A 26,061-nucleotide genomic window follows, 5' to 3' on the forward strand; every position below is an offset into this window, starting at 1 on the left:
TAGTTTGTATAATAGGGTGTTTGTTGTTTATTTTTATTTTGTTGAAAAATTGGATAGTTTTCGCTATGATCCTGTGAGGGATGTGGATGGTCTTGGAAGTTTACTGAGTTTGTTGATGTATTTGGGAAATTCGATTTTTCTGAAATTGAATGATTTGGCGTATTTCTTCGAGGAGGATGAGTTGTTTGTGATGGATTTACGTAATTATTATTGTCTTCTTGTGAACGTTTTCCGTGTTTTTAATGGTTTCGTCATTGGTCTATATGTCTGATAGTCCAAATGTGAATATTTTGGAGCAACCGAGGGTTTAACAGTAGATTGCAATGTTACTTGTGGTAATGTTGGATTTTTAGATTTTGGCGTTGTGAAATTTGGATGTATCGGTGAAATACTTTGTTGTGTAGTTGTTACTATTGTTTCAACTATTTCTTCATTTGTAAAATGTGATGGTGTTTGAATATCTTGTTGTGTAAGATTTCTAGTTCCATTTAGATTTTCCTGTTGTATAATAGTTGAATTTAAACTATTATTTTGTCTATCGGGTAGGAATGAGTTATATTTTAAAAGTGTTGCATCTATTGTAAGTGGAAATACTTTTACGTAATCTTTGTGAATAGATATTGTACTAATTGCTTGACTTGAGATGTCTATTGGGATATTCAGAAATAGTGGATGAGACCATTCGGGGTCCCAAACATAATCTGATTGTTCTGCAATGACAGTATCGTCATTGGTACTTTGATGTCTAACGTTTTTTTTGCTTGTGCAATTAAATCAATATTATGTGTAAAATAGTCAATTATAAACCATGCTAAGATTTTTTGTAAATCATGTTTAGCATTTTGTGAGACTTCATTACTGGTAAAATTTTCACGGATTGTGTTTAAAATGCTGAGAATGCGGCAATTTAATTTCTTACTTTTGTGTGTCTTTACGTTTAAACTGGTGACGAACTTTGTGTTTCTGTTTTTTCTAGTATAGATAAATAACTATATATTATTGCAAAAACTTCGTTAGTAAATAGTGAATTTGCTCTCTGTGAATTTTGGTATTGTATTTTTTTAATGAATTCTGTGAATACCTTTGAAAAATCTATATCGATGTCTGTTTGGATAACGTATTTACCAAGAAATTTTCTTGGTGTACTGAGTTCTATGGTGTAAATTCCATATTGTTGTGTTAGGTTACATATTTCTTTTAAAAAATGTTCGACAATTTGTCTTTTGATTTTTATTTCTGGGAATTCTGCTTTGCATGGGCTGATTCCTCGTTTGAATAAATTTGCGATTAGATTATTGCAAAATTGTATTTGTCCTCTATCATCAGTGAGTGAAGTGATAAGAAATGGAAAAACTAAGTTTTCGTCTGGACTTTCGTCACTTTGAGTGTGGCTCATTTTTTCGTTTTATGACTGTTAGTGCGTAATGTTCATTATGTCTGATTGGTTGATTCCAATTGTATAGATGTACTGGTTTATTTTTGTATCTCTTTTTTATTCGTCTTTTTCCTTGTTTTGATGAATGTGATGTGGCTTCTCAGTCGGAAAAATATATTTGGTCATGGATTGGACAATTTTTATTTACTGATTCTTTTAGTTTATTTAGTGCGTCTAAATTGCTGACTTCTGATTCGGAGACTGCGTTTCTTCTTTTTGAAAATCTTTTTCGTGTAATCTGTCTTTGCTTACTTAAAATTTTTCTTTTTATTGTTTGTCGTTTTGTTCGGATGTATCCAATTGTTTGTTTGTGCGTAAGTAATTAAGAGATCGTATTTTTGGTTGTTTAATTCACAATTGTGTAGTACGATTGTTTATTTATTTCCAAAAATTTTCAGTGACATAAGGTTTAGGATGAAGGATGCAAGAGTTTTATTAGTGATTTTATTATCTCAGACTGTTAGTCCTTACGATTTTTTGGTTAGCCTAACTTGGGTCTTTTATTCAGGGTTGGAGAGAAAAGTATATATCGATTCCGAAGAATGATTGTTACTTTCTCGTGGCTATTCTAAGTTAAGGTGTTAACTTACTTAGTCTTACTTAGGGGTAGTGATTGTGTTCAAGGGTTGCAGAATAGTAAATCGATCCACAAGGTTCAGGTTTAATTAGAGCGCAAGTAGCTCGTTAGATACTATTTTAAACTTACTAAGATTAAGATTTAGCCTGGGTCAGGTAAGAGGAGGGATCAAGTGAAGGATGAGTAACCGAAGTTTTTCACTGTTTAGCCTAAATAGAATGGTTAGAGTGATTGAAAAATTTCTATTAGTCCTGGGTCTTTTGAAAGGTTTGGGTAGTGAATCGACGTTTGAGATCGTTAGACACTTGTTAAGTGGGTGGGGGAGAAAAAAATTGTTCTATTTGATCCAAGGATAAGCCTTGATGATCAGAATAAAAAATTTAATTGATACAAAATTAATTAAGTTAAATATTTAATTGAGATCCAAGGAAAGCCTTGATGATCTAATTTAAGATTAAATAAAGTTAAGTTAAATAAAGGTAAAATTTAGGATAAGCCTTTTTGAAATAGTTTAAGTTTTATTGATAAAAAGGTTAGTTTTTTATGATATTAGTGGATTTATGATTGCTGTTATGTTTAGGTGATAAAGCTGGAGATGACAAGATGATTTATATTACTAATAATTTATGATCATGTTTACTAACTTTTATTTTCATTTTCAATAAATATATTTTTCAGATCTTTTTTGAATTTACTGCAGAATTGGCTTTCTGGTAAGTTTCTATGTAGTCGTAGATCGTCTCTTGTCCGAGGTCTTTTTCCAATAACGGGTGGTTCTCGTATTGTACGGAAAAGCGGCTCTGATCTATTGAGTCGTAGAGACATTTCAATTAATTTATTGTCATGTGACATTTTGAAAATGTTTTGTCTAATTCTAATCTATCTTGTTAGTTCTAAGCTATGTTGTTTTGTAAGGTCTTATTCGAGACTTATGGTCGCACCAGCTGAGTTGGGACGGAGCTCTAACTCATAGAGTAATTTCGGATAGGGTACACCGTCTGTTCGTCACGCTTATTTTCGGCCGGATAGATTCGTGCAACTTCTTAGTCTAATACCGATCCTAATCTTACCCTTATATCTACTATTCTCAGGGTGTTTAACTAGTCTCTGCTAGGCTCAATAGACCTAGAGTATGCTGGCTTATTGCGATTGCTTAAGTTCTCTCGGAGAGGCAACCAATTTCCAAGTTAAATTCAAATCTCTCTGGTGCTGAAATTACAAGTAATTTCAGCACTTACAAATAAGCGGGTTGTTAGTTAGATGAATCATGATTGGTTAATATTAAATATTTTATAGTGATAAAATATCTAATTTATGACCAATAATAAAATATAGTTTAGATCAGGTTCCACTTTACCCAAGACATAAACCACGATAAGCTTCCGATTTCCAATCGCAGATTCCAGGTTTTTCCCCACAGTTTTATATCAGAGTTTGCAAAAAGTTCTTCTGCGTTATTGTACCGTTCTGCTTTCACGATAAGCAACGTTTTGCATGCTTGGGATGGTAACGAATATGTGGCCCGGTCACAAAATCCGATGCGAGAAGTTTTATTTCTTTGTGAACACTACCTGAAACTCCAGCATCATCAAAAAAATGCTTTTTCAAAATTTTTGAATAGAGCAAGGAGATGGCTGATACCAGAAAACATAACCATTGCTATAGTGTTTCTTTGTGCTCTTCCTTTGCTTGAAGGAGAAACTTTTTTTTAACGGATTGGCCCGAAAGATAATTGAAAAAATTTTACCGCCACGTGACAGTGTTTCTTTGTGCTCTTCCTTTGCTTGAAGGAGAATTTTTTTTAACGGATTGGCCCTAAAGATAATTGAAAAAATTTTACCGCCACGTGACAGTTGTAGAGACATTTCTATTGAGTCGTAGAGACATTTCAATTAATTTATTGTCATGTAACATTTTGAAAATGTTTTGTCTAATTCTAATCTATCTTGTTAGTTCTAAGCTATGTTGTTTTTTAAGGTCTTATTCAAGACTTATGGTCGCACCAGCTGAGTAATTTCGGATAGGGTACACCGTGCTATGATGATCTGGCTAACGAAACTTTGTGACGAACACTCGCCCCACCTAATATCGATCTCAAACCTGTTTTAAGTGTGGAAGTAGTCCATAACCACTCATGTCTATACCAGGAGACTGATCGTAATTAGGAGGGTTCAATGAAGATGGATTATCAATGGCATTCACGTTTAGGCGAAAAATGTTGATCTGTCGACTACTGCAGGTTACAAGATAGCTAGAGGGCGGTGAACAGTTGTTGCAAACAAATCCTCTAAAACATGCATCACCGCTCGTCAGGCCCTTACACCTGACATGTACGTAGTGGCAGACTTAATACCATACTCAGACTTCTGAACATGCCCTTCGCCTTTGCTAAAGTAGGTTTGCAATGAACGACATTCATCTACATTGGTCTTGATATTTGCCTTTAATAGGCTATTTTACGAGAACGAAGCATTCGGATTTTAAACCCATGGGGGCCTATCACATTATCGAAACAACAAATCAAAACGAACGACAAGACCTGATGTTGAGTCAAGAAAGCGATCATAACTTCAGGCTTGTTTGGTCTATACTTTTCAAATAAACGGGATAATTTTTTTCAATGGGTTAGAAACTAATGAGAGAAAAAAACAGAAATCAAAAATCACATTATCGAAAAAAAAATTAAAAACAACCGAAAAACAGCTGAAAAAATAATCAAGATCAAAAAATTTTTAGATAACCATCTTTCTTAAGAAGATAAAACTTTTTAACGGATTGGCCCGATAGAAAATTGAAAAACTTCACCGCCACGTGACAGTTGTTTCATATGCGTTGATGATCTGGCTAACGAAACTGTATGACGAACACTCGCCCCACCTAAAATCGATCTCAAACCTGTTTCAAGTGTGAAAGTAGTCCATAACCACTCATGTCTATACCAGGAGACTGATCGTAATTAGGAGGTTTTAATGAAGATGGATTATCAACGCCATTCACGTTTAGGCGAAAAATGTTGATCTGTTGACTACGGCAGGTTACAAGAGAGCTAGAGGGCGGTGAACAGTTGTTGCAAACAAATCCTCTAAACCATGCATCACCGCTCGTCAGGCCATTACACCTGACATGTACGTAGTGGCAGACTTAATACCATACTCAGACTTCTGAACATGCCCTTCGCCTTTGCTAAAGTAGGTTTGCAATGAACGACATTCATCTACATTGGTCTTGATATTTGCCTTTAATAGGCTATTTTACGAGAACGAAGCATTCGGATTTTAACCCCATTTAACCCCATGGGGGCCTATCACAAAATCAAAATAAGAAATAATAACGAACGACAAGACCTGATGTTGAGTCAAGAAAGCAATCATAACTAGTGAAACTAATAAAGAATTCAGAAAAACTACAAAAAAATTCAGGAAGAAATAAACTCACGAAAAAACTATTATGAAAAATTGTCATCATCGGCGGCTTGGTAAGAGTCCTTAAATTTTTAAAACACAGACGCGAAGCCGAGCTTCGCACAAGTTGCAACACTATACAAACAAAAACCATCACTCGAAAAAAAAGATATTGAAAAAACCAGATGAACGAAAACTTTCGTATGTCTCGATAAAACAAATGGAGGCACCTGTTTGATAATGAATGAATTTGCTATACTAATGCGATGCGAAAAGTGTGATCTCAAAAGTTAGACTGTGTCAACATTTTAGTTGTTTGTCTAGTAAAATAATTGAGAAGATAAAAAAAAGTTTGAGATAATCATCTTTCCTAAGGAGATAGCACATATTTCATGAAAAAAAAAATATATAGGACATACCAAACTTTACTAACCGAAAAAAAACTTAAAAAATACTTCAGGCTTGTTTGGTCTAAATTTCTTAAATGAACTGGCTCAATTTTTTTAAAATTGGTAAGAACCTAATGAGAAAAAAAAGCCGAAACCAAATATCGTAAACTCGAAAAAAAATTAAAAACAACCGAATAACAGCTGAAAAAAAATCAAGATTTAAAAATTTTTAGATAATCATCTTTCCCAAGGAGATAAAAATTCTTAACGGATTGGCCCGATAGAAAAATGAGAACATTTTACCGCCAAGTCACAGTTATTTCATATGCTATGATGATCTGGCTAACGAAACTTTGTGACGAACACTCGCCCCACCTAAAATCGATCTCAAACCTGTTTCAAGTGTGAAAGTAGTCCATAACCACTCGTGTCTATACCAGGAGACTGATCGTAATTAGGATAATTTAAAGAAGATGAATTATCAATGGCATTCACGTTTAGGCGAAAAATGTTGATCTGTTGACTACTGCAGGTTACAAGATAGCTAGAGGGCGGTGAACAGTTGTTGCAAACAAATCCTCTAAAACATGCATCACCGCTCGTCAGGCCCTTACATCTGACATGTACGTAGTGGCAGACTTAAAACTATACTCAGACTTCTGAACATGCCCTTCGCCTTTGCTACAGTAGGTTTGCAATGAATGACATTCATCTACATTGGTCTTGATATTTGTATTTATCAGGCTATTTTACGAGACCGAGGCATTCGGGTTTTAACCCCATGGGGGCCTATCACAATATCAAAAAAACAAATAATAACAAACGACAAGACCTGATGTTGAGTCAAGAAAGCGATTATAACTAGATAAACTAATAAAGAAAACATAGAAAAATTACGAAAAAAAATTCAGAAAGAAATAAATTCACGAAAAAACTATTATGAAAAATTGTCATCATTGGCGGCTTGGGAAGAGTCATTAAAATTTTAAAACACAGACGCGAAAACGAGCTTCGCACTAGTTGCAACACTATACAAACAAAAACCATCACTCGAAAAAAAGATATTCAAAAAACCAGGTGAACGAAAACTTTCGTTTGTCTCGATAAAAACAACTGGAGGCACCTGTTTGATAATGAATGAATTTGCTATACTAATGCGACACGAAAAGTGTGATATCAAAAGTTGGGATGTGTCAACATTTAAGTTGTTTGTCTAGTAAAATAATTGAGAAGATAAAAAAAAGTTTGAGATAATCATCTTTCCTAAGGAGATAGCACATATTTCATGAAAAATAAAAGATACAGGACATACCAAACTTTACTAACCGAAAAAAAAACTTAAAAAATACTTCAGGCTTGTTTGGTCTATATTTTTTTAAATGAACTGGCTCATTTTTCAAAATGGGTAAGAACCTAATGAGAAAAAAAAGCCGAAATCAAATACCGTAAACTCGAAAAAAAATTGAAAACAACCGAATAACAGCTGAAAAAAATAATCAAGATTAAAAAGTTTTTAGGTAATCATCTTTCCCAAGGAGATAAAAATTTTTAACGGATTGGCCCGACAGAAAAATGAGAAAATTTTACCGCCAAGTCACAGTTATTTCATATGCTATGATGATCTGGCTAACGAAACTTTGTGACGAACACTCGCCCCACCTAAAATCGATCTCAAACCTGTTTCAAGTGTGAAAGTAGTCCATAACCACTCGTGTCTATACCAGGAGAGGGATCGTAATTAGGAGGGTTTAATGAAGATGGATTATCAATGGCATTCACGTTTAGGCGAAAAATGTTGATCTGTTGACTACGGCAGGTTACAAGATAGCTAGAGGGCGGTGAACAGTTGTTGCAAACAAATCTTCTAAACCATGCATCACCGCTCGTCAGGCCCTTACACCTGACAAGTACGTAGTGGCAGACTTAATACCATACTCAGACTTCTGAACATGCCCATCGCCTTTGCTACAGTAGAATTGCAATGAATGACATTCATCTACATTGGTCTTGATATTTGTCTGAAACAGGCTATTTGACGAGAACGAGGCATTCGGATTTTAACCCTATGGGGGCCTATCACAAAATCAAAATAACAATTAACGAACGACAAGACCTGATGTTTAGTCAAGAAAGCGATTATAACTAGTGAAACTAATTAGGAGTACACAGAAAAATTACAAAAAAAGATTCAGGAAGAAATAAATTCACGAAAAAACTATTATGAAACATTGTCATCATCGACGGCTTGGGAAGAATCTTCAAAACTTTAAAACACAGACGCGAAGCCGAGTTTCGCACTAGTTGCAACACTACAAACAAAAACCATCACTCGAAAAAGAAAAAGATATTGAAAAAACCAGGTGAACGAAAACTTTCGTATGTCTCGATAAAAACAACTGCAGGCACCTTTTTGATAACGAATGAAATTGCTATACTGATGCGACACGAAATGTGTGATCTCAAAAGTTAGACTTTGTCAACATTTGAGTTGTTTGATACTAAAATAATTGAGAAGATAAAAAAAGTTTGAGATAATCAAATTTCCCAAGGAGATAACACATATTTTATGAAAAATAAAAGATATAGGACATACCAAACTTTACTAACCGAAAAATAACTTAAAAATACTTAAGGCTTGTTTGGTCTATATTTTTTAAATGAGCTGGCTAGTTTTTCTTTTTTATGGGTTAGAACCTAATGAGAAAAAAAAGCAGACACGATTATCGCATACTCGAAAAAAATTTAAAAACAACCGAAAAACAGCTGAAAAAATGTTCAAGATTAAAAATTTTTTCGAGAACCATCTTTCTTAAGGAGATAAAAAATTTTAACGGATTGGCCCGATAGAAAATTGAAAAAATTTTACCTCCACGTGACAGTTGGTTCAAATGCGTTGATGATCTGGCTAACGAAACTTTGTGACGAACACTCGCCCCACCTAAAATCGATCTCAAACCTGTTTCAAGTGTGAAAGTAATCCGTAACCACTCGTGTCTATACCAGGAGACTGATCGTAATTTGGAGGGTTTAATGAAGATGGATTATCAACAGCATTCACGCTAAGGCGGAAAATGTTGATCTGTTGACTACGGCAGGTTACAAGATAGCTAGAGGGCGGTGAACAGTTGTTGCAAACAAATCTTCTAAACCATGCATCACCGCTCGTCAGGCTCTTACACCTGACATGTATGTAGTGGCAGACTTCATGCCATACTCAGACTTCTGAACATGCCCTTCGCCTTTGCTACACTAGGTTTGTAATGAATGACATTCATCTACATTGGTCTTGATATTTGCCTTTAACAGGGTATTTCACGTGAACGAGGCGTTCGGATTTTAACCCCATGGGGCCTATCACAATATCAAAATAACAAATAATAACGAGCGACAAGACCTGATGTTGAGCAAAGAAAGCGATCATAACTAGTGAAACTAATAAAGAATACAGAAAAAGTACAAAAAAAAATCGGGAAGAAAGAAATTTACGAAAAATCTATTATGAAAAATGTCAACATCGGCGGCTTGGGAAGAGTTTTTATAATTTTAAAACACAGACGCCAAGCCGAGCTTCGCACTAGTTGCAACACTATACAAACAAAAAGCATCACTCGAAAAAAAGATATCGAAAAAACCAGGTGAAAAACAGCTGAAAAAATGTTCAAGATTAAAAAATTTTTAGATAACCATCTTTCTTAAGGAGATAAAAATTTTTAACGGATTGGCCCGATAGAAAATTGATAAAAATTTTACCGCCACGTGACAGTTGGTTCATATGCGTTGATGATCTGGCTAACGAAACTTTATGACGAACACTCGCCCCACCTAAAATCGACCTCAAAGCTGTTTTAAGTGTGGAAGTAGTCTATAACCACTCGTGTCTATACCAGGAGATTGATCGTAATTAGGAGGGTTAAATGAAGATGGATTATCAATGGCATTCACGTTTAGGCGAAAAATGTTGATCTGTTGACTACGGCAGGTTACAAGACAGCTAGAGGGTGGTAAACAGTTGTTGCAAACAAATACTCTAAACCATGCATCGCCGCTCGTCAGGCCCTTACACCTGACATGGACGTGGTGGCAAATTAAATACCACACTCAGACTTCTGAAAATGCCCTTCCCCTTTGCTACAGTAGGTTTGCAATGAATGACATTCATCTATATTGGTCTAGATATTTGGGTTTTACAGGCTCTTTCACGAGAACGAGGCATTCGGATTTTAAAGCCATGGGGGCATATCACAATATCAAAAAATAACGAACGAGAAGACTTGATGTTGTGTCAAGAACGCGGTCATAACTTGTGAAACTAATAAAGAATACACAGAAAAATTGCAAAAAAAAATTCAGTGAGAAAAAATTTACGAAAAACTATTATGAAAATTGTCATCAACGGCGGCTTGGGAAGAGTCCTTATAATTTCAAAATAGAGGCGAAGCCGAGCTTCGCACTAGATGCAGCACTATACAAACAAAAACAATCACTCGAAAAAAATAGATATTGAAAAAACCAGGCGAACGAAAACTTTCGTATGTCTCGATAAAAACAACTGGAGGCACCTGTTTAATGAACGAAATTGCTACACTGATGCGATACGAGAAGTTTGATCTCAAAAGTTAGACTTTGTCAACATTTTAGTTGTTTCTCTACTAAAATAATCGAGAAGATTAAAAAAGGTTTGAGATAATCATCTTTCCCAAGGAGATAACACATATTTTATGAAAAATAAACGATAAAGGACATACCAAACTTTACTAACCAAAAAATGACTTGAAAATACTTCGGGCTTGTTTGGTCTATTTTTTTTAATGAACTGGCTATTATTTTTGAATGAGTTGAAACCTAATGAGAAAAAAATCAGAAATCAAATATCGACTACTCGAAAAAAAATTTAAAAACATTTTTCGTATATCTCGATACGAAAGTTGTTTAAAAACCATTTTCGTAAATCTTGATAAAAACAACTGGAGGCACCTGTTTGATAATGAATGATATTGCTATACTGATGCGGCACGAAAAAAGTGATCTCAAAAGTTGAGTTTGTCTAGCTTTTTAGTTGTTTCTCTACTAAACTAATTAGGAAGATTGAGAAGTTTTGAGAGAATCAGCTTTCCCAAGGAGATGAATTTCATCTTATAAAAAATAAAAGATATAGAATATACCAAAATTTATTATTCGAAAACAACTGAAAAAAAATACTTCAAATGATTCGAGTTTTGTAGAGAAACAATTTGAAAAAAAAACTTTTGCAGTTTCACAACAAAAATTATTGAGATTAAAAAAAAATTGAGATAATCATTTTTCCCAAAGAGATAACACATATTTTATGAAAAATAAAATATATAGGACATACCAAACTTTACTAGCCGAAAAATAAATTTAAAAAAAACTTCAGGCTTGTTTGGTCTATAATTTTTAAATGAACTAGCAATTTTTTTGAATGGGTTAGAATCTAATGAGAAAAACAGCAATAATCAAATATCGCATACTCGAAAACAAATTTAAAATCAACTTTCGTATATCTCGATACGAAAGTTGTTTAAAAACAACTTTCGTATATCTCGATAAAAACAACTGGAGGCACCTGTTTGATACTGAATGAATTTGCTATACTGATGCGGCACGAAAACAGTGATCTCAAAAGTTAGAATTTGTCTAGCTTTTTAGTTGTTTCTCTACTAAAAAAACTTAATGACGAACACTCGCCCCAACTAAAATCGATCTCAAAGCTGTTTTGAGTGTGGAAGAAGTCCATAACCACTCGTGTCTATACCAAGAGGTTAATCGTAATTAGGAGGGTTTAATGAAGATGGATTATCAATGGCATTCACGTGTAGGCGAAAGATGTTGATCTGTTGACTACGGCAGGTTACAAGAGAGCTAGAGGGCGGTGAACAGTTGTTGCAAACAAATCCTCTTAACCATGCATCACCGCTCTTCAGGCCCTTACACCTGACATGTACGTAGTGGCAGACTTCATACCATACTCAGACTTCTGAACATGCCCTTCGTCTTTGCTACAGTAGGTTTGCAATGAATGACATTCATCTACATTGGTCTTGATATTTGCCTTTAACAGGCTATTTCACGAGAACGAGGCATTCGGATTTTAACCCCATGGGGGCCTATCACAAAATCAAAATAACAAATAATAACGAACAACAAGACCTAAGGTTGAGTCAAGAAAGCCATCATAACTAGTGAAACTAATAAAGAATTTACAGAAAAACTACAAAAAAAATTCAGGAAGAAATAAATTCACGAAAAAACTATTATGAAAAAATGTCATCATCGGCGGCTTGGGAAGAGTCCTTAAAATTTTAAAACACAGATGTGAAGCCGAGCTTCGCACTAGATGCAACACTATACAAACAAAAACAATCACTCGAAAAAAAAATAGATATTGAAAAAACCAGGTGAACGAAAACTTTTGTATGTCTCGATAAAAACAACTGGAGGCACCTGTTTGATAATGAATGAAATTGCTATACTGATACGGTACGAAAAGTGTGATCTCAAAAGTTAGACTTTGTCAACATTTTAGTTGTTTCTCTATAATCATCTTTCCCAAGGAGATAACCCATACTTTATGAAAAAATATATAGGACATACCAACTTTACTAACCAAAACATAATTAAAATCATACTTCAGGCTTGTTTGGTCTATAATTTTCAAATGAAAAGGCTATTTTTTTAAATGAGTTAGAACCTAATGAGACAAAAAAGCAGATATCAAATATCGCATACTCGAAAAAAAATTTGAAAACAACCGAAAAACAACTGAAAAAATGTTCAAGATTAAAAAATTTTTTCAGATAACCATCTTTCTTAAGGAGAAATTTTTTTTTTAACGGATTGGCCCGAAAGATAATTGAAAAAATTTTACCCCCACGTGACAGTTGTTTCAGATGCGTTGATGATCTGGCTAACGAAACTTTGTGACGAACACTCGCCCCACCTAAAATCGATCTGAAACCTGTTTCAAGTGTGAAAGTAGTCCATAACCACTCGTGTCTATACCAGGAGACTGGTCGTAATTAGGAGGGTTTAATGAAGATGGATTATCAATGGCACTCACGTTTAGGCGAAAAATATTGATCTGTTGACTACGGCAGGTTACAAGAGAGCTAGAGGGCGGTGCAAACAAGTTGTTGCAAACAAATCCTCTAAGCCATGCATCACCGCTCTTTAGGCCCTTACACCTAGTGGCACTTCATACCATACTCAGACTTGTGAACAAGCCCTTCGCCTTTGCTACAGTAGGTTTGCAATGAATGACATTCATCTACATTGGTCTTGATATTTGCCTTTAACAGGCTATTTCACGAGAACGAGGCATTCGGATTTTAACCCCATAGGGGCCTATCACAATATCAAAATAACAAATAATAACGAACAACAAGACCTGATGTTGAGTCAAGAAAGCGATCATAACTAGTGAAACTAATAAGGAATATACAGAAAAATTACAAAAACAATTCAGGAAGAAATAAATTCACGAAAAAACTATTATGAAAAATTGTCATCATCGGCGGCTTGGCAAACAACAAAACTAAATGTGGAAACGTTTTAAGACTTCTTCCTGGAAAAAGAATCAGGAAGACATAAATAAGAGTGATCACTACGTTCATTACTCTCAAACAGAAAAAAAGACAAGTCGACAATAAGCCAACAAAACAAAAAGAAAAACAAGCCGACAATAATCTCCTAACAAAATCAGTCCTAACAGATTCGAATCCAGGACCTTTGCCGTTTAATGGGTATTTGCTACCTCCAGGCCAAAAGTACCGGAGACGCAAAAAAATTTGAATTCATTTTGAAAGTCCCTAAAAATGTCATTTCTAAATTCGAGCCATTCGTGAACCATTGTGAGCAAGTTATTTATGGCAAAAAAATCTACTACTCGATTGAATACACTTGCTGATTGCAAGGGTAATTACGCTGGGAAACCTAGAAACCGGCGACTTTCCAAACCAACAGCAATCAGTCGCGCAGGGTGGGATTTTATTAAAGGAAATGATATGAATTTGAAAATAAATCTGCGAAAAATCAAAAATGAGCATGAACAAGTTTTCCTGAAAAAATCACCAATTCATATACCAGAGAACTCACTACGTTCATTACTCTTCAAAGTACAAGAAACACAAACTTTCCTTCCGGCTGAGCTTTTCAGAATCAAAATTACATGCTTTACACAGGCAAAGCTGCGCATCGCAAACAGCAGCTCTAAAAAGTGAAATCAGAAAAGGTAGAAATAAGCCTCGAATTGGTATAACTTTAGATAAGGTACAAAAGTCAAACAGCAGCTCTAAAAGTGGAACCAGAAAAGGTAGGAATAAGCCTTGAATTAGCATAACTGTAGCTTTCTACTGTAGTCGAACATGCGACCTCGAGATTTGGAGCCTCGTTTTCTTAACTCCAAGCCACGGAAAATTGATTAACGCCCATCACTATCCACTGATAAAGCAGATAACAGATGCTATGAAATGTTCAATGCTACAGATCGTTCATAATAGATAAAGTGTCACTACATGGGACCTTTTGTTTGCGAGTTAGATTGGAAAAAATGTAGAGTCATACTAATACACTACGCTCACCAGCTCGCTTGTGTTAAACCGTTTCATTTACAATAAGAGTCGAAATTTAAGCATGAACCATAATTAAAACATGAACCTTTCGTATAATCAAACTTTTTAACTTTTCGGCTTGGAGTTCTTTCGGCTTGTTGTCATAGACCCAAATGCACTTTTGATAATGGAAAGCATAAATTGTCTTCCCTATGCAGCTGCATTGAATTAAAAATTAAAACATAGCCAATCGAAGATTGGTAAAAAGTAATAAACGCATACAAAAAAAAATGAAGTTAACCCAACCTGAGAAAACTGAAACAGATAGTTTTTATTCCGCTGGAAATCCTAAAATTAAATTTCACCTTGGAAACTAAAAATTGTTCACGAATTTTTGCGCCAATTGCACGTTCGTATTTGGAGAGTGCTATTTACGTCACTTTCAGCAGATGAATTTCAATTGAACTCAAAAAGTGCATATATACCTAAGTGCATCAAAATTTTAAGACTTTTACCTGAAAAAAAAAACAAAAAAAAACAGAAAGACCTATATAAGAGTCTTCACTGCGTTCATTACTCTTAAACAAAAGTCAAGCTTCCAAAAACCAAATTAGAGCGTGAACAGATTTTTCTAAAAAATACACCTGAATTGGTGTCTCAACTTAGTCAATTGACACTTCATCAATCAGAGTTCAGTTATCGTAGTCCAATTATTTGGGCAGGGTTGAGCGGAAACTCTGGCCCATTGCAGCTACTGTACTGAATGCTCCTGCAGTTGCCGCCGTAGATTTCTTCTTCGTGACCGCGTAAGCACAAAACACAATATGCGTCTAAAGAAACAAGTCGAGTCTAAATGAATGTATTGCAAGCAAACGTGATGATTGAATTAGGGAACTTTTTGGTAGCTCATTGACTATTATCTGTCAATGAAGGCAAAATTATTTTAGAACTAGTAAAAATCATATAGAAATAGTAACTGAAGAAGTTCCCTCATTGTTCGATTCAAACTTTCGCGCTTTCGTTGAACCAATACATACATAAAATATTCGAATTGTTTCACTAAAAAAACTCAAACAACGACCATTTCAAAGTTCAAACTTTGCCAATAATTGAAAATCAAATCTTTCTTATTTCAACTTAACCAGAAAACTTCTAACCTTATCAGAAAAAAAATCAAAACTTCTAGAAGTTTCAAGCGCCAAAATCTTCAGTACAGGGGATGACTATTGCGATAAATCTTTTGCCACCCCTCCCCAATGTAACTTACATCAGACCACGGAGCATTGGTCATTGTAATGTGCAGCTGATTCTTGCCACATTTCGGAATGAAGCCCAAAATGAAGTTTGCACCCTGAAACAATCACAATAGTATCCAAAATACCCCAACACTATTTAATATGAAAAGCAGCAACATTTCAAATTAAAATAGGCGGAAAAGGCCAATACTTTAGATTATATAACGTTAACAAACTAAGAAACCTTTTATGATTGTCATTTTTATTACTAAAACGTAACCACTTTAGACCAAACTGGGTGAAAACGTTTTTCTTTATTCCCCTGAGAAATCCGAAAACTAAAAAGAAAGAAAGACAAAGATAAATGAGCTTTCATATACTTCTCTTTATATACTTCTCTTTAGTTTTTACATTCGATAGTGCCTTCCTTTCACCAAAGAACATGAACTGAACTTAAAAAGAAATCAGAAGTCAAACCGCGAAAAATGTAAATTTGAGTCTAAATTTGAAAAAACCAAACCATCGCGACTTAGAGTCCGAACTGCGTTCATCGAATTAGAAAAACTGGTACGGTCTCGGATTTGAAAGCTTGATCCTTCGTGACATAGCCCCACTCCATACCAACACACTACTGTACCTACCTTTTCTTAAAAATTACCGTCAATAATGAAGCAAGCCATCAAATGATTCAAGTGATTCTGTTAAACTAGCTGTTAACTAGAAAAAAGTCTATATTCCCGTTTAATAACGCTAGCTTATTGTAAGCGTGAACATATGCATTTCAAAAATTTCGCAAGATATATTGAGTAAGAAAATTTTCTGAAAAAGAATTTTTTGATTGTACCGCTGAATAAAACAAATAGTTTTCTTCTATTGATTTGATCAATTAAAAAGCAACAACTGTGTTAACTTATATGTAATCAAATATCAAAACCAAAGGCCAATAAATTGTCAATTCAGGATCCTGTTCAAAAACTGCCACCAAAAGTCGCACTAACATCGCAGTAACTTAGGTTGGGAAAAAATTAGCCTTGTAGTATCGCAAAACGGCTCCGTTTGTGTTAAATGATTGGAACGAACTGCACGAGAAAGTTTGAACCTCTGGCTCTTCCGTTTTCCAGGAAAAAACTTTCAAAACAATTCATCTCCTCACTAACTTTGGTGAAAAAAACCTCCACCTTCATACAATCCATTTAATCGATCTTCTTTCCATAAAACTCAACCGATCCTAGCAAAATTGCACCTTGTTTCAAGATCTTTATGAGGACAACTCGCTGACGGCTCAAGACCTTAAAGACAATGACACTCTTTACATGCTTTTAAGCCGCCAGGAACTTCTTCTTATGAGGGATTTTAGCTTCACAATTCTTCGCGCAAAACTGTGAATGGTTAGTTTCCCTCTCGACAAACATGAAGGCAATGAGCAAATGGAATAACTTGAACACCTACATTGGCACCTATTAATCAAAAGTTTTGGCCATAATAGACTCAGTTTCATGTATTTTGTCAACTTCCAGATTATCGCTCACGCCAAGACCTTTAGGAACATCGCTGCTGTTATATGATTCCTAATTTTCGGCTTCAGAGAGTACTTTCAGCTTATTTAACTAGAATGCACAGTGAACACTTTTGTAGTGGACAGGACATCATCCTTCATCGTATTCAAAGAACTTTTTTTAAATTGAAGTCAATTTTTGAAACTTAGCCGATCCTGTATATTTTTCGCATCTTGCATTTTGGTTAGCTTAGAGCGCAATTTTTTTCATTCTAGCAGTTGAGTTTGAAATGAACGGCTCTCTTCCCCCCCTTCCGTTTAAGAAAAGAAAGAAGAGTTAGTTTCTCCAAATCACTGTCTTTACAGTTTTAAACGATCATCAAATAAATGAAGAAAAAATTCATTTTACAACAATTGAACAACATCAACTCTATCAACTTGAAGCACGGATTGGAGAGGATAGATCAAGGGCAAATTCAATGCCGAATTATTGTCTACTCTACACGATGGCAAGAAAACAAGGTTAATGATTTTCATACTAATTGAAAAATAAAACAAGGACAGCCGGTTACTGTGCAATTAGCACAGCCCGTTCCGACCAGTCTTCAAAAATACATTTTTTTTCAAATTGGTGTCGTTTCTTTCTGCATTTTGTGATTAAGAGATCTGAAGGACAGAAAGGCAGAAAGAAGGACAGAAAATTATTCTCCATATAATTCTCTTTAAATTTTACATTCGATAGTGGAGTTTGCCTTCGTTTCACCAAAGAAAAGGAACTGAACTCAAATAGAAATCAAAAGTCAAACCGCAAAAAAAAATAAATCTGAGCCTAAATTTGAAAAATCAAAAAACAAACCATCGCGACTTATCTACTAATTATTATTAATTATTATACTAAATGAAAAACAAAACAAAAATGACCGGTTACTGAGCAATAAACACAGAATGTTCCGACCAGTATTAACAAACACTTTTTTTGTTCAAATTAGGGTCGTTTTTTTCTGCAAGGTCTGATAAAAAAGATCTGAAGGAAAAAAAGACAGAAAGAAGGAAAGAAAACAATTTTCCATAAAATTCTCTTTAAGTTTTCAATTCGATAGTGGAGTTTGTCGTCCTTTCAACAAAGAAAATGAACTGAACTTGAATAGAAATAAAAAGTCAAACCGCGAAAAAAGTAAAATTGAGCAGAAAGAAGGACAGAAAATTATTCTCCATATAATTCTCTTTAAATTTTACATTCGATAGTGGAGTTTGCCTTCGTTTCACCAAAGAAAATGAACTGAACTCAAATAGAAATCAAAAGTCAAACCGCAAAAAAAAAACTGAGCCTAAATTTGAAAAATCAAAAAACAAACCATCGCGACTTATCTACTAATTATTATTAATTATTATACTAAATGAAAAACAAAACAAAAATGACCGGTTACTGTGCAATAAGCACAGAATGTTCCGACCGGTATTAACAAACACTTTTTTGTTCAAATTAGAGTCGTTTTTTTTCTGCAAGGTGTGATAAAAAAGATCTGAAGGAAAAACAGACAGAAAGAAGGAAAGAAAACAATTTTCCATAAAATTCTCTTTAAGTTTTCAATTCGATAGTGGAGTTTGTCGTCCTTTCAACAAAGAAAATGAACTGAACTTGAATAGAAATAAAAAGTCAAACCGCGAAAAAAGTAAAATTGAGCAGAAAGAAGGACAGAAAATTATTCTCCATATAATTCTCTTTAAATTTTACATTCGATAGTGGAGTTTGCCTTCGTTTCACCAAAAGAAAATGAACTGAACTCAAATAAAAATTAAGTCAAACCGCAAAAAAAAAAATGTGAGCCTAAATTTGAAAAATCAAAAACAAACCATCGCGACTTATCTACTAATTATTATTAATTATTATACTAAATGAAAAACAAAATAAAAATGACCGGTTACTGTGCAATAAGCACAGAACGTTCCGACCAGTATTAACAAACACTTTTTTTGTTCAAATTAGAGTCGTTTTTTTCTGCAAGGTGTGATAAAAAAGATCTGAAGGAAAAAAAGACAGAAAGAAGGAAAGAAAACAATTTTCCATAAAATTCTCTTTAAGTTTTCAATTCGATAGTGGAGTTTGTCGTCCTTTCAACAAAGAAAATGAACTGAACTTGAATAGAAATAAAAAGTCAAACCGCGAAAAAAGTAAAATTGAGCAGAAAGAAGGACAGAAAATTATTCTCCATATAATTCTCTTTAAATTTTACATTCGATAGTGGAGTTTGCCTTCGTTTCACCAAAGAAAATGAACTGAACTCAAATAGAAATCAAAAGTCAAACCGCAAAAAAAACTGAGCCTAAATTTGAAAAATCAAAAACAAACCATCGCGACTTATCTACTAATTATTATTAATAATTATACTAAATTAAAAACAAAATAAAAATGACCGGTTACTGTGCAATAAGCACAGAACGTTCCGACCAGTATTAACAAACACTTTTTTTGTTCAAATTAGAGTCGTTTTTTTTCTGCAAGGTGTGATAAAAGAGATCTGAAGGAAAAAAAGACAGAAAGAAGGAAAGAAAACAATTTTCCATAAAATTCTCTTTAAGTTTTCAATTCGATAGTGGAGTTTGTCGTCCTTTCAACAAAGAAAATGAACTGAACTTTGTTGACAGTCCAGCCTAATTGTTGTGATAAACTTATTAATAGTTTCAGGTCATATGTTTCTACGAGGTAGCCGGGGTTGCCTCATATTTCACTGATCCACATTATTGGTGCAAGTTCTCTATATCACGCCCTTCACCCGAAGAACAGTGACGATCAGAAACTCATCCAACTAGCTGACCAATATCCTCTTAAGAACTGGACTTCATTGTCCCGATCTTTTCTCCCCAACTTAAGAACTGGACTTTGTTGTCCCGGTCTTATATCCCCTGACTAAGAACTGGATTGAGCATCAAGTAAGCTTTTTCTGAAATTACAAGCGTAGCTTCTTGGAACTTAATTTTCTTAGAGTGGCCCAGTAATAATCAGATTAGGGCTTAGTGTTTAATCCCTGTAGTTTGGACGTTTGCGTCTGCAGGCGGTATCCTCTCGTATTACCTTCTCTCATTCCCTTCTTATTCTTATTCCTCTCTTCCTTCTGGATTATTTTCTTGCACTGCAATGGATGGTCACCAGAAACGCGATTACTTTCCAACAATAGAAGAACTTGTACACGCCAACGCCGAACACTTCAATAAAATCACATCCAAGCAAACCAAAGAAAGCCTACTATGCCTCCTACGGGAGTCCATATCACAGTTACGAATGGCAAACAGGCACCAAGAACTTCTACTGAACATTCCCAAACTTGAAAATTCCATTAATGATCTTTCCACCCAGGTCAAAGCAGTTTGTTCAGCGGAAGCCAAAAGTGAAAGCAAAGGAGGGAAAGAGTCTCTGATGGAAATCACAACCAAAGTCAATGGATTAACCTCCACCACAAAACCAGCTGATGTTCCTCCACCTGACAACGATGAACATCGAAAAGAATCAGTAGTAATACTGAACGTGCCCGAAGTGACAGATTTCAAGTCTCCATCTGATAGACTCCTCAAAGAAAACTGAAATGTAGAAAAAGTTCTGAAGATTGTGAAGTGCGCGGATGCTGTCATCACTGATGTATACCGTAGAGGCTCATTTATCAAAAACGCAAGAAAGCCTCGTCCTCTCATCGTCCAATTTCACAATGCAATAACCGCCAAACGGGTCAAGGCTTCCTCTGGCCTGCTCAAGGACTCCTCCTTCTTCCTTCGAGGCGACTGCACCAGAGAAGAAAGAAAAAAAGAGGAAGCACTGCTTAAAACACACTACCTTCTCTCTCAAAAAGGCATCAGGAAAGAAGACATGAAAATCAAAAATCTTACTCTCTACTATAAAGACAAACAGCTTGACACACTAGCCGATGTTGACACTCTCCATTCCACAATCTCTCAATTGTGACTGACAACTCCGAGGAACAATATTTCCCTGATGATGATGAATGTCCAAAGCCTTCTTAGTCTTCAGAGAAGATTAGCATATCTGAATTTTTTCACTTCTTACAACCCTGATATCCTCTTACTATCAGAAACATGGCTAGACAGTAACCACCCTGATATGAGTATATTTCCTGGGAGCAACTATAATATTATCAGTCGGTCAGATCGAACAAATGGGGCGCACGGAGGTGTCCTCATTGCTGCCAATAATTCTGTATTTAATAGTGTTGACTTCACCAGCATTGGAGTTGACAAAGACTTTGCCTGTGCCTGTATCATCACATTCCACTCTACAATGTTGTTGATTATCACGGTTTATAATCCGCCAAGAAGCAGCAACTATGCTATTTCGCCGCAGACTCTGAGTAGCTGTTCATCTGAATATTTTACCCTGTTTACAGAATCTTTCAATTCCTCAAATAGTCTTCACTATGAAACGTTAATACTCGGTGACTTCAATTTCCCTGATATTGACTGGCCGACATATCACTCAACCAAAGCTGTTGACCTTCCTTTCCTCAACTGGTGCCAGGAGAATAATCTCCAACAAGTTCTGTCCTTCCCGACCCACAAACAAGGCAATCTTCTGGATATTATACTAGTAACCAACACTGATATAATAGAACACATCGAAAACCCGAAATGGAGCAACCTATCAGACCATGCTGGTGTACTGTTTCAACTCTCGAAAAGCCACTACAATACAGCCGTCATCTCCAACCAACAGCTAGCCTGGAGCTCCTTCAATCCTGAACGTTCCGCCCTTTCCCTCCCACCCATTACTCGTGTGGCACAGGCCATTGAGTGTATGTCTCTGAATGATTTCAGTGCAGAATGGACTAGTATGGTCCACAATGCACTTTCTTCTACGGTCCCTCGTAAACGCAAGAAACGCGCCACTAGGCCTTTTTATTATTCCTCTCACACAATGCACATGCTTAATAAACTAGAAACCTTGGAGAGGAAGAAGCACAAATTGAAATCAATCTTCAATGAAGAGTTCCTACACGCTACAAGAAACAATTTTCTCGAGTCGGCAGAGCTCGATAAAGTCGTTCTGCTAAAAGACATCTGCTGGATGTCTACATCAGAAGCTTTTAAGTTTCTGAAGCGATTCTCAGGGAAAGCCCCCCTGTCATCTAAACTCACCTGGGAATCTAATTTCGCAACCGATGACCGGAACAAAGCCGATCTTTTCAATGGACTTTTCGCTTCCGTGTTTAATCCAATTACAACAGAAAATCCTGAACAACCTGGTGACCAACAACCCAGTATATTTCTGAATGATTTAAACTTCGATGTGAAAAAAGTTGAAACACTCTTGTCGAAATGCCCTGATTCACATTCTCATTCTTCAGATTGCCTTTCGTCCTGCCTGTATCACAACGCCTCAGCAGTATTAGCCCCTTTTGCTTACATTCTTTTCTCCTTTGTTCTATCCTCTTGTGTGTGGCCCACTACATGGAAATGCAGTTACATAACACCTATCTTCAAAGATGGCTCTCGGTCTCTTATTTCCAATTATCGCCCCATTAGCATTCTACCTCGGCTCTCTCTCATTCTGGAGCGACTAATTTTCAACTTTCTTTATCCTAGAATAAAGTCGCAGTTGGCCAAGCAACAACACGGCTTCCGAAAACATCGATCCACGGTTACTCAACTACTAGCCTATCTTGACAATATCTACAATCAACTTGAGAACAATAAGAAGCCCTCCGCGGTATACTTCGATTTTCAAAAAGCATTCGACAAAGTGCCTCATGTCGTTTTATTGCACAAATTGAAAAAAATGGGCCTCGACCCAAGTTTCATTGAACTCATCCGGAGTTACCTCGCTGACAGAACTCAATGTGTGAACATTAACGGGGTTCTCTCTTACATTGCTTCGGTTACTAGTGGTGTTCCTCAAGGGAGCGTCCTAGGTCCGTTGTTATTAATTATATTCATTAATGACCTCCCAGACTACTGTAAATACTCCGACTGTTTTCTGTTTGCCGATGATAGCAAAATGATTTCGACAGAATCACCCATAGCAAAGAATCTACAAAACGATATTGATAATTTTCTCGCTTGGTCTATCGAGAACTTAATGACTTTTCACCCTGACAAGTGTAAAACGATGTTATTCGGAAAAACTGACGACACATATCAACTCACAATTGGAAATCATCAGATATCGACCGTCTCCTGCATCAAAGACATTGGTGTATGGGTGGCCGATGACCTGTCGTGGAGACCGCATATTGAAAAAAAGTTATCTTCAGCCAACAGGAGTTTGCTCATGTTGAAAAAAAAAACATCCCAATTACCTGCCCCACCACTACCAAACTCCAACTTTATAAGTCATGTGTTCTCTCAGTTATTCTTTATGCTTCTCAAACCTGGTTCCCAGACCTTACCAGTATCCGCAAGCTAGAAGCGCTACAATGTAGAGCGCTCAGATGGAGTACACGCAACTACACAGCTCCTTACAACATTCTACTCCGTGTGACAAATATGTTGCCTATTTCTCTCATCCACCAACTCAATGATCTCACCCTTTTCAACAAACTTCTCAACGACAAATTAGATTTTGATTTATTCCACTTTGTCTCTTATGCACCGGAAATGACCGGTCACCGATCCTCCGATACAGTTATGTTTGAGATCCGACGCAATAGGAAACGACGAACTGGGGAGTCCTTCTTTAATCGTGTGGTGAAACTTTTTCTCGAATCATTTTCTCGCCCATCCTAGTCTTGGAATCGACATTTATGATAGTCCCGCTACCTTCAGGAGAAACACTAAAACATTTCTATTCAATATCACAGCGAATGAATACTCAATGCAAAACTCGTGCTCTTGGTTTATTAAATATAATTGTTCTACTTGTACGTCTTGATTTTGTTATTACATTTCTTTATACCTTCATGGAAGGAATTTAAGTCTTTCTGTGGTTGTTGTTGAGCCTAAATTTGAAAAATCAAAAAACAAACCATCGCGAATTATCTTCTAATTATTTTAAATTACTATACTAATTGAAAAATAAAACAAGGACAGCCGATTACTGTGCATTTATCACAGAATGTTCCGACCAGTCTTCAAAAAAAAACAATTTTTTTTTTTCAAATTACTGTTGTTTTTTTTTCAGGATGGCGTGTTAAAAAGATCTGAAGGAAAAAAACTTAGGCATATTTGACAGTCATAGTATTAAAGGCCATTCGGAAAACAGTAATTGAAGAAAGTAAACTCGAAAAACAAAAAAATGAGTGTAAATTTTTTCAAAACTTGTTGCAGAAATTTTGGGAATTTTTAAATCTGTTTTTAAAAAAGCGCTATAAACTCAAAAAATCACATTTATTTCAGTACAATTAAATTTCAGCCGCTTGAAGTAAGCTCATATGAGCTATTGTAAGCCTACACGCTTACACCATATTAGTTCGAAATTAGAACAATAATCAAAAATTTCGAAGGAATTTTCTCGACACGGTGAGAAAATGTTTGAAACTTTTTTTAGCGTCGTTCGAATAACGATAGAAAGGGCTTCAAAATGATACATCACTCGATTCATTCCAATGAATATTTGTGGTATCCAATTTTGCGAGGAAAAAAAACAAAAATTCTCCCAATTTTTCAAATGGTCGGATCAAAAAACAAGGATAGCCAGTGACTGTGCAATTAGCACAGAATGTTCCGACCAGTCTAAAACAAAAATATATATATTTTTAAAATTTAGTGTAGTTTTTTTTCTGCATGGTGTGATAAAAAGTTCTGAAAGAAAAAAAAACTTCGACATATTTGACAGTCATAGTAATAAAGTCCATTCTGAAAAAGTTTTTGAAAAAAATTGACTAAAAAAAATTTAAATTATACAAAAAAAACTTTGAAAATTTCAATAACTTTTAGCAGAACTTTTGGAATTTTTTAACTTTGTTTGCAAAATTGCGCTGAAAACTCCAAAAGCTAATTTAAAAACAGTTTTTCCGGCTTAAAGTAAGCTTAAATAAGCTACTGTAAGCCTACACGCTCACACCAAATTAGTTCGAAATCAGACCAAGAATTTCAAAACGGTTTTTCTCGCCACTGTGAAAAAATTCTTGGAAATTTTTATGTCGTTCGAATCACGATCAAAAGGTCATTAATATGACATATCACTGACCCAAACCAATAAATATTAAGACACACCCGAATATTAATTTCCTCTCCAATTTCCAAATGGTCGGAACAAAAAAAATCATATCTCAGAAAAATGTTTCAATGTACAGATCGAATGCAACAATTAGGCAGATCATATGAGCAAAGTTCTTGGAATGCTGAAACTTTGTTGCCGTAAAAATTTCGCAAGGCTTTTAAACTTTCTTTTGAAATAAATCTGCCTGTTTCTATTGAAATTTGAAATCTATTTGCCTGTTTAGTATTTACAGAGGAACGTTGTAAAATATTTTGCTAATGGATGTCAGTATCAAAATCTCCTGCCAGAACAATGGGTAATTTGAGATCAGCAAAATATTCTAACTCTTAATCTTGTTCTTCAGCTAATTTGAATTTTTTATAACACGGTGGTACATAGCAGACGCTAATTATCATTTTCCCCTAAAGAGACTTCTATCTCAGGCACCGCTTCTGGTTAACCAGACTCCAGTTGATCAATTAATAAGGTTTTATAATCTAGTTGAATCATTGTACCTCCTATTTTGTTAATCTGTTGTTTGTGAATGGTGGGAAATCGGTTTATTTAAAAATTTCATTATTATCAATTTCATTTAACCATGTTCCTGTTCAGCAAAGTATATTTTTTGCGAATTCGAGGCTACTAAGCAAAAATAACAGATCTTCAGAGCTTTTTTAATAGCAACAATTAGCATGATTTTATTACAGTTACTTCTATTAAGTTTTTAACAGATACTATCACTGATATTTGATCATTATGACAACGTTTTATCACTGAAGATTCAAGTGTCATCAGGTTGACTGTGTTGACTGTCATCAG

The 26,061-nt window shown here is 35.3% G+C and overlaps 2 protein-coding genes across 4 annotated transcripts in view; both read right to left on the minus strand.

Moving 5' to 3' along the window:
- The window catches only part of LOC134841709 (potassium voltage-gated channel subfamily H member 6-like), a 633,879-nt gene that overhangs the window by 271,994 nt on the left and 335,824 nt on the right, over positions 1-26,061 (minus strand). The window lies entirely within an intron of this gene.
- LOC134842828 (uncharacterized) overlaps positions 14,960-26,061 on the minus strand; it is a 554,076-nt gene continuing 542,974 nt past the window's right edge. For all 3 annotated transcript variants that reach the window (XM_063859327.1, XM_063859325.1, XM_063859326.1), the window contains 2 exons: positions 15,637-15,720; positions 14,960-15,199 (listed from right to left, as the gene is read on the minus strand). In XM_063859327.1, the coding sequence (XP_063715397.1) occupies positions 15,080-15,199; positions 15,637-15,720 (204 nt within the window). In that variant the 3' untranslated portion in view covers positions 14,960-15,079. The remainder of the gene's footprint in view (positions 15,200-15,636; positions 15,721-26,061) is intronic.

This window comes from Symsagittifera roscoffensis, chromosome 3 (genome assembly GCF_963678635.1).
Source record: "Symsagittifera roscoffensis chromosome 3, txSymRosc1.1, whole genome shotgun sequence".
NCBI lineage: Eukaryota > Metazoa > Xenacoelomorpha > Acoela > Convolutidae > Symsagittifera > Symsagittifera roscoffensis.